This window comes from Delphinapterus leucas, chromosome 4 (assembly GCF_059928025.1).
Source record: "Delphinapterus leucas isolate spDelLeu-1000000601 "Yukka" chromosome 4, BTC_Dleu_Yukka2, whole genome shotgun sequence".
NCBI lineage: Eukaryota > Metazoa > Chordata > Mammalia > Artiodactyla > Monodontidae > Delphinapterus > Delphinapterus leucas.
In genome coordinates, this window is record NC_143132.1 from 105,930,051 (window position 1) to 105,944,251 (window position 14,201).

The following is a 14,201-nucleotide window of genomic DNA, read 5'->3' on the forward strand; positions in this document are numbered from 1 at the left end:
CAATTCTTTTAGGACTTCTTAATAAGTACAAGTAAGATATTTAATAAAATGGGCAACTATATTTGTGAATGTCCATTTCACAGCTCCTTTTTTTCAGGAGTTGTGGTGGCAAACTACAAAATATTCAAATGAAATCAGCAAAATAACAGGGCAAGGACCATGGATTAACCAAGGCTGTCTAGTGCATCCTGGCATCCTGCACATGCTCAATTCATGTCCCCATAATGAATTATTTTAAAATACATATGGTAATTGAAAAGGTGTCCATCTCACTAATAACAAAAGAAATGCTAATGGAACAACAAAAGGTCAATTTTTACCTATCAGGTCAGTAAACATGAAAAAGTCTGATAAGACTTGGTGTTAACCAGGGTGTGAGAGACAGACATCTCCCTGCATTTCGAGGTGGAATTTGAATCGATACAATATTTTGGGTGAATGACTTTGGGAACAGGTATGAAAATAAACAATATTAACCTTTAACAACTCCATTTTGAAAATTTTATCTAAGGTGATAATAATGGATATTCACAAACGTGTATGCAACACCTCCAAACTTACAACTACTAAAATATCTATCAGAGAAAAAAAATTATGATACATTCATCAGTAGAATACTATACAATCATTAATATATCTACAGATATAGAGTATTTTTGAATAAGTGATAGCTATACCATGTCTTCATTAGATGTACAATATTGAAGAATACATGTATTTCACAGTAGACAGCTTTTTCCAACTAAAGGAACACAAATTCCAAAAAGCAGCCCTGACAATGATTGAAAGAATACATGAAATAGTCAACAGAAATAAAATGCCAATCAAAGCTCCTTTTATTAGAGTTGAATAAGTGATACCCATATGGGCAAAGAGTGTAAATATATGTTACTATTTGGGTAATCATTTTATCGTTAAAGTTCTTTTCTAACTTTTCTCTAGCAATGTCAATTCAAAAAGTAGATGTATACATTTGAAAAGAAAACTGTGTACGTTCATGAAATGTGTATTACTGTTATAGAACTGTATGTTGACATCTTATACTTTGCCTTCTTGGTGAATTTTAAAATAAAAATGGCATCAGATACATTTTCACAGTTTTTTTTTAACAAGTTAAACTTGAACTGATTCTCACTGATTCATTCTCTCTCTCAATAACATGCTGATACACTCTCACCCTACTTCATCTATTAGAAGAAGAAGCACTTACATTTAAGTAAAATCCATTAATAAAGCATCCCTTTAGTTGGAATCTAAAGGCTTATTCATAATGCCTGGATGAAAACTTACCTTTTTGACTTCTTTACTTGATCTGAATGTTTGCTGAACAAAAGAATCACTTTCAATGGCTTCAATTTCTTTGACTCTTTTTACTTGTTCTACCAGGGTGGCTTGGTCTAAAAAAGAGGGTATTATGTCAGTGTATTCTGGTTTGTCAGCTTGTTATCAACACTATACCTAAGCAATGTTCTTTCTATGAAGTAATTTTATGACTTATGAAATTTAACTGGATGGAAAAAAAAAAGACATTATGGTTAAGTTATAATAGAAACTTTTTGCCCCCCCTGGAGACCCACAAAGATAACATTCCTATCCACTAAGACTCTCACCTAAAACCTAAAACATTGCTGAGAAGGTACTGCTAAAATGATCCAAGCTAATCTGTGCTAATCTGGAAGGAGGACTTTACATTTTTTTTCCAATTTTACTATGGAAATACATAAAAGGAAAAAGGAATAAGAGCACAATGAATCCATCTGCTATTCTTATTTAATCTATCCATGCCCACTTCAATTTTGGGGGGTGGACCTGGAGTATTTAAAAGTAAATCCCAGACATAATGCCATGTTACCCCTAAATATTTTTTTAGGCATCTCAGATAAGGGCTTAAAAAAACAAAACAAACTAGCGACATAACTACAATACCATCTTTAAACCCAACGTTATCAGTAATAATTCCTTAATATCATCTTATATAATCCATGTTTAATTTTCACTGATTGTCCAAGTGCTTTTTTTACAGTTGGTTTGTCTGAAAGAGGATCCAAACAAGGTCCACACATTACACTTAGTCGACAAGTATCTTAAATTCCTTTTAATCACATATGGTCCACCATCCCTTCCTTTCATTGTCATTTATTTATTGAAGAAAATGGATCATTTAGCCTTTACAATTTTCTACATTCTGGATTTTGCTGATTTTATTCTCATGGTGTTATTTAACATGTTCTTCTGTCCTTCATATTTTGGGTAAACCAGCAGTTAGATCTAGACAGGGATAAGATTCAGGTTCAATTTCTTTTGGTAAAGAATACATCACAGGTGGTGCTATGTAATTCCTATTACATCATATCAGGATGTGCTTCTCCCACTTCTAATGATGTTAAGATTGATCAGTGTGTCCAAGGTGATGTCAGCGTGACCCTAGTTCTCCACCAACCTTTCACTTCATGGTTTTAGCAGACAATGTTTGTTGCTTAGCTCCATTATTTTATTAGACATTGCAAAATGGTCATTTTTTTCTAATTCTATTATTTGTCCTGCATTTATTAGCTGTGATTCGAAGAACTTCCTTCATCGACTACTTTGTAACTGTGAAATATAGTCTAGAGGAAAAGGCAGAATAAATATTTAATTTTTTCCCTTAATTTATCAATTTTGGTCCAAAGATGACCATTATGAGCTCATGAATATTTATATATGTAATGTACTTCAGTCCGTCGTAGTCATTTTCATATTTTGATTCTACCTTTGGGTAGTGGGAGCCTCTTCATGTTGGTCCCTGCATCCTTTTGATATGATCTCTTTTGTTAAAGTGTGATAAGATGTCCCAGGTTCATCCTGTACAGTTCCTGTCTCAGACTTGAAATCAGCCATTTCTCCAAAGGGCCTGGATTCCTTTTAGTAGGGAATGATACTTAAAGACAGTAACCTGAGCAGTAGGGGTGTTTGTTGTTACTGGATTGTCACCGCTTCTCAGCTTTTTCAGTGGGTGGGGTAGGAAATACATACATTTAGAAAAGAAAATCGAATGTGAGTTATATTTGTATATCTTTTCTCTTATTCTAAGAATATTAGGCCTTAATGATGTGATCAAAAGTACTTAGTTGTTTTTCCTAATATGTGAGTTGAATATATATTAGTTTCAAAATAATAAGACAAATATTACTATTAACAAGATGAATTAATAGTTTAAAATTACTTTATGGCTCTTTTTGATCTTAGGATTTATTCCACTGATGAATTGTCAAAACACTATACTCTAAAGTCACTTGAAATGATTCTCCATGTGATTATGCTACCAACTTGATATATAGTTAGGTTCATTTGTTTCAGTTTTTTTTTTTAATACTTGTTTTGCTCTACTGTTTTCATAATTAATATTTGTTTTTTAATTGCATAAAACACTTACATGCTTTCAAAGTCAAAATTAAAACAACATCATTCAGAGAAGTCTAGGTTTCCTTTCCTATCCCATTCCCCCAATCCATAGGTAACCATTTTTTATTAGGTTTTGATTTTTATCCTTCCATTACTTATTTCTGAAAATATAAGTACACATATTCTCTTCTTTCTTACACAAAATTATCATACTATACGTTCCTATGTATATTACTTCTCTCACTTTTAACACTATGTTTTCCAGTATAGAGACTTCCTCATTTTACGCTACAGCTATACAGTAACCTATTTTATGGTTTTATGATAGTTTTTTCCTACCAATGCCCTGTTGATGGTCATTTGAGTTGTTTCAAGTCCTTTGTTTTTACAGTTAGTGCTTTAATAAATAGCCACAGGCATGTATCATTTCATACTTTTGTATTTTTTTTCACATGCTAGCTGGGCAAGAAAAATGCAACATTATGGTTCACAACCTTACTGTTTAAACTCTTGGTCTAAGCTGAAACAAACACACACCTGAATTAGGAGCCACTGAATGCTCAGCTAAGGCATCTAAAAATGCCGGGGTTTTAGCCTGTATGAATAGTAACTGAATTTATTTAAAAAAAAACTGTAATAACTGGTTTAGCAAGGTAGAGTTATTTGCATCAAAGTAATTTTTACATACTAAGTTGAAAAGGTTAAATGATATAGACAGTATGAAATCTGGTCTAACACATTCAATAAAAATTAACATTTTATGAAAAATCTCTGCTTCAATTTCTGGCCAATCACAAATTATAAGCATACAGTCTTATGCAAGTTCCAGTTTATTTAAGAGAAAGACAGTGCTTCTGAGATGTGTCCCTGACAGCTGTAACCAGTCTTTTCTCAGGTGAGAAATCTTGCATGGAATGTTTGGAAGTAAGAGCTGTCACAGCCAACACTCACATCTTTGGAAGAATATATTTTCCTATATAAAAAGCAAACACTGTCAGAGTGTCATGGAAGAGCAAATAGTTCCACATGCTTTAGAATAAAAGCTCCTTTTAATTATGCAATGTACTAACTGAGCATGTGAAATGAGAGAAGACCCTTTGCCCAGCTAACTTATTAACATGTGCCGTACCAGAGGATAATATTTTTACTAGTTACATGTATAATGGCATTAATATAGCAGAGAAAAATCATAATGGATACCATTCCAAGTGATTCAACTTTAACTGGTCAACATGAAAACACATTTGTTTGTGTAGGTGTTAGTTTCACAATTATTTCACAATCATTAGTTCCCAACCAAAAACAATATTTCTGACTTCAGGATGATGTCTCATATGTATCAACTGTTTGACCCCTCGGATTTTTTCTCTAACATATTCCCTCATTTGGATTTACAAAGCACATCATTAGTATTAAATGTCAGAGGTGAGCTCACAAACAGTACTTGATGTCTAAAGCTTGCAGTGTTTGTAGCTTTAAATATGGGCATACAACCAGCTCCTAATACAAATGAAAGTGTTATCACAGAAGCTGGCCAAAGGGCCAGTATATTTAACAAAATAGCACTGGAGAAACTGCAAAGGAAGGAAGGAGAAAGATTAGAGGAAAAACAGAACATTATCTTTGTGTTTCTTTAAAGATCACTTCAGGACTAACAAAGTGACAGGGCAGATAGGGGAAAGCCTGTCTGCTTGACTTACAATATGAAAATAAACCAACATAGCTTTTACCTTTCAATGTGGGAACCATTTTACTGGTGATATTTAAATTAAAGAATGTGATATTTAAATTAAAGAGTAAGAGAGTGATATGCAAATTAAATTTCTTTAACATCTTTATTGGAGTATAATTGCTTTACAATGCTGTGTTAATTTCTGCTGTATAACAAAGTGAATCAGCTATATGTATACATATATCCCCATATACCCTCCCTCTTGCGTCTCCCTCTCACCCTACCTATCCCACCCCTCTAGGTGGTCACAAAGCACCGAACTGATCTCCCTGTGCTATGTGGCTGCTTCCCACTAGCTAACTATTTTACATTTGGTAGTGTATATATGTCAATGCTACTCTTTCACTTCGTCCCAGCTTACCCTTCCCCCTCCCCGTGTCCTCAAGTCCATTCTCTATGTCTGTGTCTTTATTCCTGTCCTGCCCCTAGGTTCATCAGAACCATTTTTCTTTTTTTTAGATTCCATATATATATGTTAGCATGCGGCATTTGTTTTTCTCTTTCTGACTTACTTCACTCTGTATGACAGACTCTAGGTCCATCCACCTCACTACAAATAACTCAATTTCATTTCTTTTCATGGCTGAGTAATATTTCATTGAATATATGTGCCACATCTTTATCCATTCATTTGTCAATGGACACTTAGGTTGCTTCCATGTCCTGGCTATTGTAAATAGTGCTGCAGTGAACATTGTGGTACATGACTGTTTTTGAATTATGGTTTTCTCAGGGTATATGCCCAGTAGTGGGATTGCTGGGTCATATGGTAGTTCTATTTTTACTTTTTTAAGGATCCTCCATACTGTTCTCCAGAGTGGCTGTATCAATTTACATTCCCACCAACAGTGCAAGAGGGTTCCCTTTTCTCCACACCCTCTCCAGCATTTATTGCTTGTAGATTATAAATTAAAATTTGAAAGATGCATGGGAGATTTCATTTTTAGCCTTATAAATAGCTCAGCTCCATGCTGTCTGAAAACAGGCATAAAAAATGTTTTAAACTGCTTCATACTCAAAATTCTAAGATCAATGTCCACAAATCTATGTCTTAAGTATAACCCTGTCATTTTGGGAAGCAGAATAAAACACATCAATAATATATAGCAAATTGTTTTATTTTTAAAAATATTTATTTATTATTTGTTTGTTTGGCTGCGCCTGGTCTTCGTTGTGGCACGCAGGATCTTCATTGCCGTGTTCAGGATCTTCATTGTGGCATGCGGGATCTTTTAGTTGTGGCAGGCAGGCTCTTAGTTGCGTCATGCGGGATCTAGTTCCCTGACCAGGGATTGAACCCAGGCCCTCTGCATTGGGAGCGCAGAGTCTTAACCACCACTGGACCACCAGGGAAGACCCTATAGTAAACTGTTTTACATTCAGGCTCTTAAGTTTAACATGCCAATTTGTCATTTAAAAATTCTGTACCAATTTTAAGACTGGGAAGAATGTGAATTAAAACTAGTTATTGTTTATATATATATATATTTTAAACATTTATTTATTTATTTGGTTGCGTCTGGTCTTATTTGTGGCAGGCAGACTTCTTAGTTGGGGCTTGCTGGCTCCTTAGTTGCGGCATGTGGGCTCCTCAGTTGTGGTATGCGAACTCTTAGTTGCGGCATGCATGTGGGATCTAGTTCCCTGACCAGGGATCAAACCAGGCCCCCTGCATTGGGAGTGCAGAGTCTTAACCACTGCGCCAACAGGGAAGTCCCCTAGTTATTGTTTATATGCTTGGCATGAATGCCTAGCATACAAAGTATCCTGTATTCATCAGCCATGAGGTAAAAATGAAAACAAGTGATAAAGTTACTGGGAGAATAAAAATTACAGGATGTTTCTGGGGCTTCCCTGGTGGTGCAGTGGTTAGGAATCCGCCTGCTAGTGCAGGGGACACGGGTTCGAGACCTGGTCTAGGAGGATCCCACATGCCGTGGAGCAACTAAGCCCGTGCACCACAACTAATGAGCCTGTGCTCGAGAGCCACAACTACTGAAGCCCGCACACCTGGAGCCCATGCTCCGCAAAAGGGGAAGACACCACAATGAGAAGCCCATGCACCACAATGAGAAGCCCACGCACTGCAACGAAGAGTGGCTCCCGCTCACTGCAACTAGGGAAAGCCCATGCGCAGCCAAAAATAAATAAATAATTTTTTAAAAAAATTACAGTATATTTCTAAACATTAACATGGTAAACATGAAGTAAACATATCTATTTGCACTTGATGCTTTTTGATGCTTTTACATTATTGGTTAACAAAATGACTTCCATAGGTTGCTTGCAAGATGTCCGTAGAATATTTCATATTTCATAATAAAAGAGAAAATAATGGAGTCAGAAAGCTAAGTCACTACAGACTAAAAAAGTCAATAACTCACTACATGGACAATTATTTTGTTCTTTTTGTGATTAAAAATTAAAATCAAATATTTTATTAGTTACTGTTGATGTTATATTATAAAAATTAGGTTCACCTGCTACTTTGAGTTATATTTGACAATTTCACATGACACATTTACAGAATTTTCTGTGTTATCAAAAGGTACACAAATTTAATATTAGTAGATAAAGATGACAAGGTTCAGTATAAACCTTTTATTTGAAAAGGCAAAATTTAAATATGTACACCATTTGCGGATTACCAACAAGCCAACCTCTCTAAACTGGCAGCAATGCTAGGCAGAGAACAGCAGATGGCACTATTACCCAAAATGTAATGGGCTAAGTGACAACATGAGTTTCATGAAAGGTACCTTACACATTAAAATCTCATCTCCAAATGACTACTTTTGAATATTAATAATTTATGAATTTCCCCAAAGTTAAAATGCATTTTATATTACAAAGAGTTTGGGTTGGTTGGCTTCATAGTTATTGAGTTACTTATGCCACTTTTCTCTCCCAAGGGGAAAAAAAATTTATATACTAATACTACTGCTACAAATACATGAATAATACAAGAGAAGATCTTATTTTCAGTTTAAATGGATTCAAATTTTAGTCAAGAATGGAAATATCTGCAAAATTTCCTTTTATGGTACAATATAGACACTGAAAACAAAGTCTTTGAAAAATAAAGCACTTTCAAGTGCTTTGCAAGAACGAAAGAAAAAAAGCAAACAATAACAAACTGGCTATTCAATAAATAAGTAAATGGAGATGGCTGTTCAATAAAATCTGTAGACAAAACATACCATAAAGCTCACTTGGAATTCTAAAGTTAAAGCAACTCCTCATGAACACAAATTTTAATGAAATATAGCCCCTGCTTTCCCTTCAAAACAGTTCAAAACAGTGTATGTTAAATAAGTTTCTTTCATTAAAACATATAAAACATATATTAGAAAGCCATCCAACCGTAACATTTTAAGGTTGTTCATAAATCTCATATCCCTGGGCACCAATTTCCAGAACTGATATCCACAAATAACGTGAAAGATGAGAAAACTTCTTAAGTAGAATGTGGCTTGTCTATCAGCCTTCTGGAAGCTTATGATACACTACCAAGTTATATATGTCAGTGAGGCTCCTGGAGTGTCTCTAATAACAACCCCCCCTTGGATGGGGTCCAAGACAGACTCATAACAAACTGCTTTCCATGTCAAATTAAGTAATAAGAATAAATTTAATGTGACTGAACCAGTGAAGAATTTCTGATAAACATTTTAATAAGTGCAAGTGAATTGAGCATCAGACTAGGTTTTATGAAAAACAAAATCCATGCTGAAAATCCACACAAATTCCACCTCATTTAGTTCCTCTCACCTAGAATGCTCTTACCTTTTCTGAATCCTCCCTGTCACTTCCCTTGCCACCTCTGAGAAAAGGGGCCTCTTCTATAATTCATTTGGCTCTCAGCATATGTTAACTCCCACTGATATTAATTTCTTCATGAGCAAAAGCTTCATTTCCCCGGGCAGAGGGGACATACCCTTCTGTGTCAACTCCAGGAGTTAGTATAGTATACTCTATTATTTAGTAAGCAGTCAATAAACATTTGTTGAAAACTTAAAAATTAAGGGGCATTAAAATAACCATTAAAAAACATTATGGGGAGAAATGTCAAATTATAAAAGGTTTTGTAACTTCAAGGAATTAAATGTCTCTAAGTGGTTAGTTTTAACAGCTCTGGGTTCAGACTATCTGGATTGAACAGTCTCTTCTACTTACTAGCTTTGTAACCTTGGGCAAGTGCGTTGTGGTGGTCTCAGTTCTCTCCTCTGTGGCATGGGGATAATAGGTGAAACATCGTAGGATGGTTGAGAGGTTGCCTCCCTCCTTTATTCCTTCCCTTTCTTTCTCCTTTCCTACTTCCAAATATTTGAGCACACTCAGGCACTGTTCTGCATACCAGGGTTTAGGGACAAGAGTTTCTTTCTTCCCTCATGGAGCTTATGTTTCAATGGAAGAAGCGAATAATAAACATGTAAATAAACAATATAATATCAAGGAAAATAGAGCAGGGTAGAGGGCTACAAAGGAGAAAGGGGGGCTATCTCAGATGGGGTAACCAGGAAAGAACTCCTGACGTGGTGATTTCAGCAGAAAGAAGAATCATGTGAAGGAACAAGTCATGAAAATCTGGGAGATGACACTAGTGTTCAGCACAGGGCTGAGGAAGCATTAAGAACACTTAGTAACTGAGAGCTATTACTAGTAACAGGACTAGAGGGCTGATTTAGTAATTGTACTGAGACACGCAAGTCGGCTAAAAAGTTGGTATATAAACCTCAATTTCTGACCATATAGAATCCTAATGGATGTCTACAACCACACACTCCCTAAAATGGTAGTCATGTGGTAGAAATCATGTTTTAAAACAGACGTATATTTGATCATCAATATCTGGGATGCCTTTCTAGTGAGGAAGGTCATAGAGGCTAATTTTTCTTTTAAATGGTTGTTAAAAAGGCCAGATGAGCTGTTATGGTAGCAGAAGCGGTAATCACGGCAGTAACGGAATCTTACATTTATGTCACTGAGTGCTAAGCACTTCACATGGATTACCTCTTTTAACTGTCATAACCATAAGAGATAGTACTATTATTATTTTCATTGTACAGATGAGAAACTGAGGCTAAGTAACTTGGCCAAGGTCACTGGGCTAGTTGGTGGAAGAAATGGGATCCAATCCCTGAATTGTGATCCAGTCATTATTTCCTAGACAAATAAATTCTTTACCCACTCCTGCCAAGAAACATGTATTTTTCTTCCTTCTTACCCATTTACTAGAATAATAAATGTTCTTGGTATTGTTCTTATTCTGCATTTTAATGCTTATACATTCAGTAAAATACAACGTAGCTTTATTTCTGGAGGAGATGCCATATATATTGTCTTGGTTTTCTGGCGTTATCTTGAGCTAGATTACAGATGTATATTTTTGGAATCTTTCATACTCGATTAAATTTTTAAAGAATTACATATGTCACATTCTGAAAACCTTTATTAATGAATAAAAGAAATAAAGATTTTAGAAAACCTATCATTCTTTCATTTAAGCCTGAAGACAACCTGAATGGTAAATTACTACTTTAGAGCTGTTCTTATTTATTGTGCATCAATTGTTGCTACAAAAAACTAGAATGGTTTCTGAGAATTTGGCTAAACAAACAACCACTATGCAGACGAACTACATAGACTATTGCCTTATGCTTCTCTCAAATGTAATAAACATGGGTAGTCAAATCCACTTTCAATAGTGGTAAGTAATAATTCCAACAAAGCTAAAGATACTGGAAGTTTTCTTATTTTAATAGGATAGAAGAAAGGAATATAATTTGAAGTATACTGGATTAACAGAGAATACAGACTCTGAAGTTGCTATCTGTTATCCATTTTAATTCCAGAATTCTTATTGACTCTTTAATTAAAATTCTGTAGGTGGAAGAGTTGTGTGTTTCTAAGGAACTTGAATTGAATGCTGTCTGCCAGCCATCTCCAAACACCCCATAACCACACACAACTCGCCTGTCAGGAGAGCTAATGCAGACATCGCAGGGCACACCACATTTGTCACTGTGGCTAATATCAGAGACACGCAGCTCTTTTTTCTTAGCACACAAAAGCAAGATATGTAATTCAATGCTCAATTTACCCTTGTCTCACAGGAGATTTTTCCCCGCTAATTGATAGAAATTAAGCCATTAATCAAGCCACTAGCCATCATTCAAACCAGAGAAGATGAATACAAACTTTCATCATAACCACCTTCCCCATTTTAGTGTTCATTAGCATTAATTTTTAATGCAATTATGCTATTCTTTTACGCTGAGCTCATAAATTACTGCTCTTTTGTTGCTGGCTGGCCTTGTAAAATCCAAACTAATGCTTTGTACTCTGATCTTAAAGGCAATTACTAGGTTCTTCTATCTTTTATCTTTGCATCCCCAATAACATATATGTGTGTGTGTGTGTATACACATATATATACATACATACATATATATATATGTATATAATGAACATCCATGAACACCCAAATGCTATGCCTGTTGTTTTTTTTAATGTCTCTATATAAAATCTGTGTGAACATATAAATGTAAAATGTACCTAAATAAATACACACACTTACCACATACATTACAAAATATAGACGTTAATATAAAAATAAGATCTCATATTCATACTGTATTTTGGGTTTAATATAAAGATATTCTTACAGTTTCTCATGATTAAAAAGTACTGCATCATTGTAGTAAAGTTATGTTTTTATAACAAATTAGAGAAAATAAGAATATTAATAGTGACTAATATACACACTTGTAAGGGTCAAAAAACTACTAAAAACAGGAAGAATAACTACAAAATATCAAAATCCCTTAGTTCTTTATCTAGGGTTACTGTTTTATGTTTAAATCCTTATTTTAAAAAACTTGTGTTGAAACCTGAAAATTAATGAGACGAAAATGAAGAGTAATGGAAGATCAGAAGAACCATTTACCCAAAAGTGTGTTTGTAAGTGCATATAATAACTCCATAGTCTTTTATTTTGCAAAGTGAATGCATCAGTTTATTAGAGGATGACAGTAAAATAAGACAAAATTTCCATAAATGAATACTGAAGCCAGAGACAGCGTATCCACTCAGTCCTCCATCCGAGAGAAAGTGGAAAGATATACCCTCCTATAGTCCCCCAAAAGCATTGGTTATGCTCACTCCTAGGTGCAGAGGAGCCAAAAAAAAAATCTGCAACTCTCTTCTTTGTATAACCCCAGTAATGCTTTTGCCTTTGTTTGCAAGTTGTTACGTTCTGGTCACCCACTAGCTAGAGAAAGGGTGCATACGTGGCATAAAGATTAATGAAATAAAACTTACTGGGATGAACGGGAGAAAATATTTGCAAACAAGGCAACTGACAAAAGATTAATCCCCAAAATATACAAGCAGCACATGCAGCTCAATATCAAAAAAACAAACAACCCAATCCAAAAATGGGCAGAGACCTAAATAGACATTTCTCCAAAGAAGATATACAGATTGCCAACAAACACATGAAAGGATGCTCAACATCACTAATCATTAGAGAAATGCAAATCAAAACTACAATGAGGTGTCACCTCACACCAGTCAGAATGGCCATCATCAAAAAATCTACAAACAATAAATGCTGGAGAGGGTGTGGAGAAAAGGGGACCCTCTTGCGCTGTTGGTGGGAATGTAAATTGATACAGCCACTATGGAGAACAGTATGGAGGTTCCTTAAAAAAACTAAAAATAGAACTACCATACGACCCAGCAATCCCACTATTGGGCATATACCCTGAGAAAACCATAATTCAAAAACAGTCATGTACCACAATGTTCATTGCAGCTCTATTTACAATAGCCAGGGCACGGAAGCAACCTAAGTGTCCATCGACAGATGAATGGATAAAGAAGATGTGGCACATATATACAATGGAATATTACTCAGCCATAAAAAGAAACGAAATTGAGTTATTTGTAGTGAGGTGGATGGACCTAGAGTCTGTCATACAGAGTGAAGTTAAGTCAGAAAGAGAAAAACAAATACCGTATGCTAACACATATATGTAGAATCTAAAAATAAAAAGAAAAAATGGTTCTGAAAAACCTAGGGGCAGGACAGGAATAAAGATGCAGATGTACAGAATGGACTTGAGGACACCGGGAGGGGGAAGGGTAAGCTGGGACGAAGTGAGAGAGTGGCATGGACATATATACACTACCAAACGTAAAACAGATAGCTAGTGGGAAGCAGCCACATAGCACAGGGAGATCAGTTCGGTGCTTTGTGACCACCTAGAGGGGTGGGATAGGGAGGGTGGGAGGGAGATGCAAGAGGGAGGAGATATGGGGATACATGTATATATATAGCTGATTCACTTTGTTACAAAGCAGAAACTAACACACCATTATAAAGCAATTATACTCCAATAGAGATGTTAAAAATAAATAAATAAAAATAAAATATAAATTTTATATATACACACAAATACATACACACATAAACACTTCCAGGCCTGCTTGAATTCACTTAATAATCACAAAATGGATATCATAATATCAGCACTAAAAATAAACCTTTGAAAATGAAACCACTGCAAATCCACAATTAATTTAAAACATTTCAAGAAGAGTTTTTACAGGCTGACTCAGGGCTTGATCCTGGCAGCCAGATGGATATAGGAGGTCAATAATCCAGAAGCAATGAGACAGTGATTAGCCAGACAGTAAAACAAGTACCCGGAAGCAATTACTGTCTAACACGTCAGAAAGCCATTTTACTGAAATAGGCAGAAAATGGATTTAAAAGATAAATTTCAATGTCTCCCTGCTGTCTTTCTAAAAATCTTGTTTAGTAATAAACACATTTGTAAAGCCAGTTACTACCTTAAATGATAATTACTCACTGCAAAAAGTCTTTGTTCAGAAGTGATGACTGACTGGAAGGTTCCTTGTAAAACAAGTTTACTTGTTCCTTCATATGCTGACTGCGAGGGAGAATATATTTATTTCTCTGTGACTGTCCAGTCAGAGATACTGCAAAGCTTTAAGCTCTAAGAGAATCGGATCTGGTCCAAAAGGTTATCAACCATACTGAAATTTTGCTATAAAGTAG

General features: G+C 35.2%; 1 protein-coding gene across 4 annotated transcripts in view; it reads right to left on the bottom strand.

The window, feature by feature from the left end:
* RSRC1 (arginine and serine rich coiled-coil 1) overlaps positions 1-14,201 on the bottom strand; it is a 466,849-nt gene that overhangs the window by 26,958 nt on the left and 425,690 nt on the right. For all 4 annotated transcript variants that reach the window (XR_016392917.1, XM_089910045.1, XM_089910044.1 and 1 more), the window contains one exon: positions 1,291-1,397. Coding sequence is in view for 3 of the 4 variants with exons in the window: in XM_089910045.1 (XP_089766171.1) it covers positions 1,291-1,397 (107 nt within the window). In the remaining variant the exon portion in view is untranslated. The remainder of the gene's footprint in view (positions 1-1,290; positions 1,398-14,201) is intronic.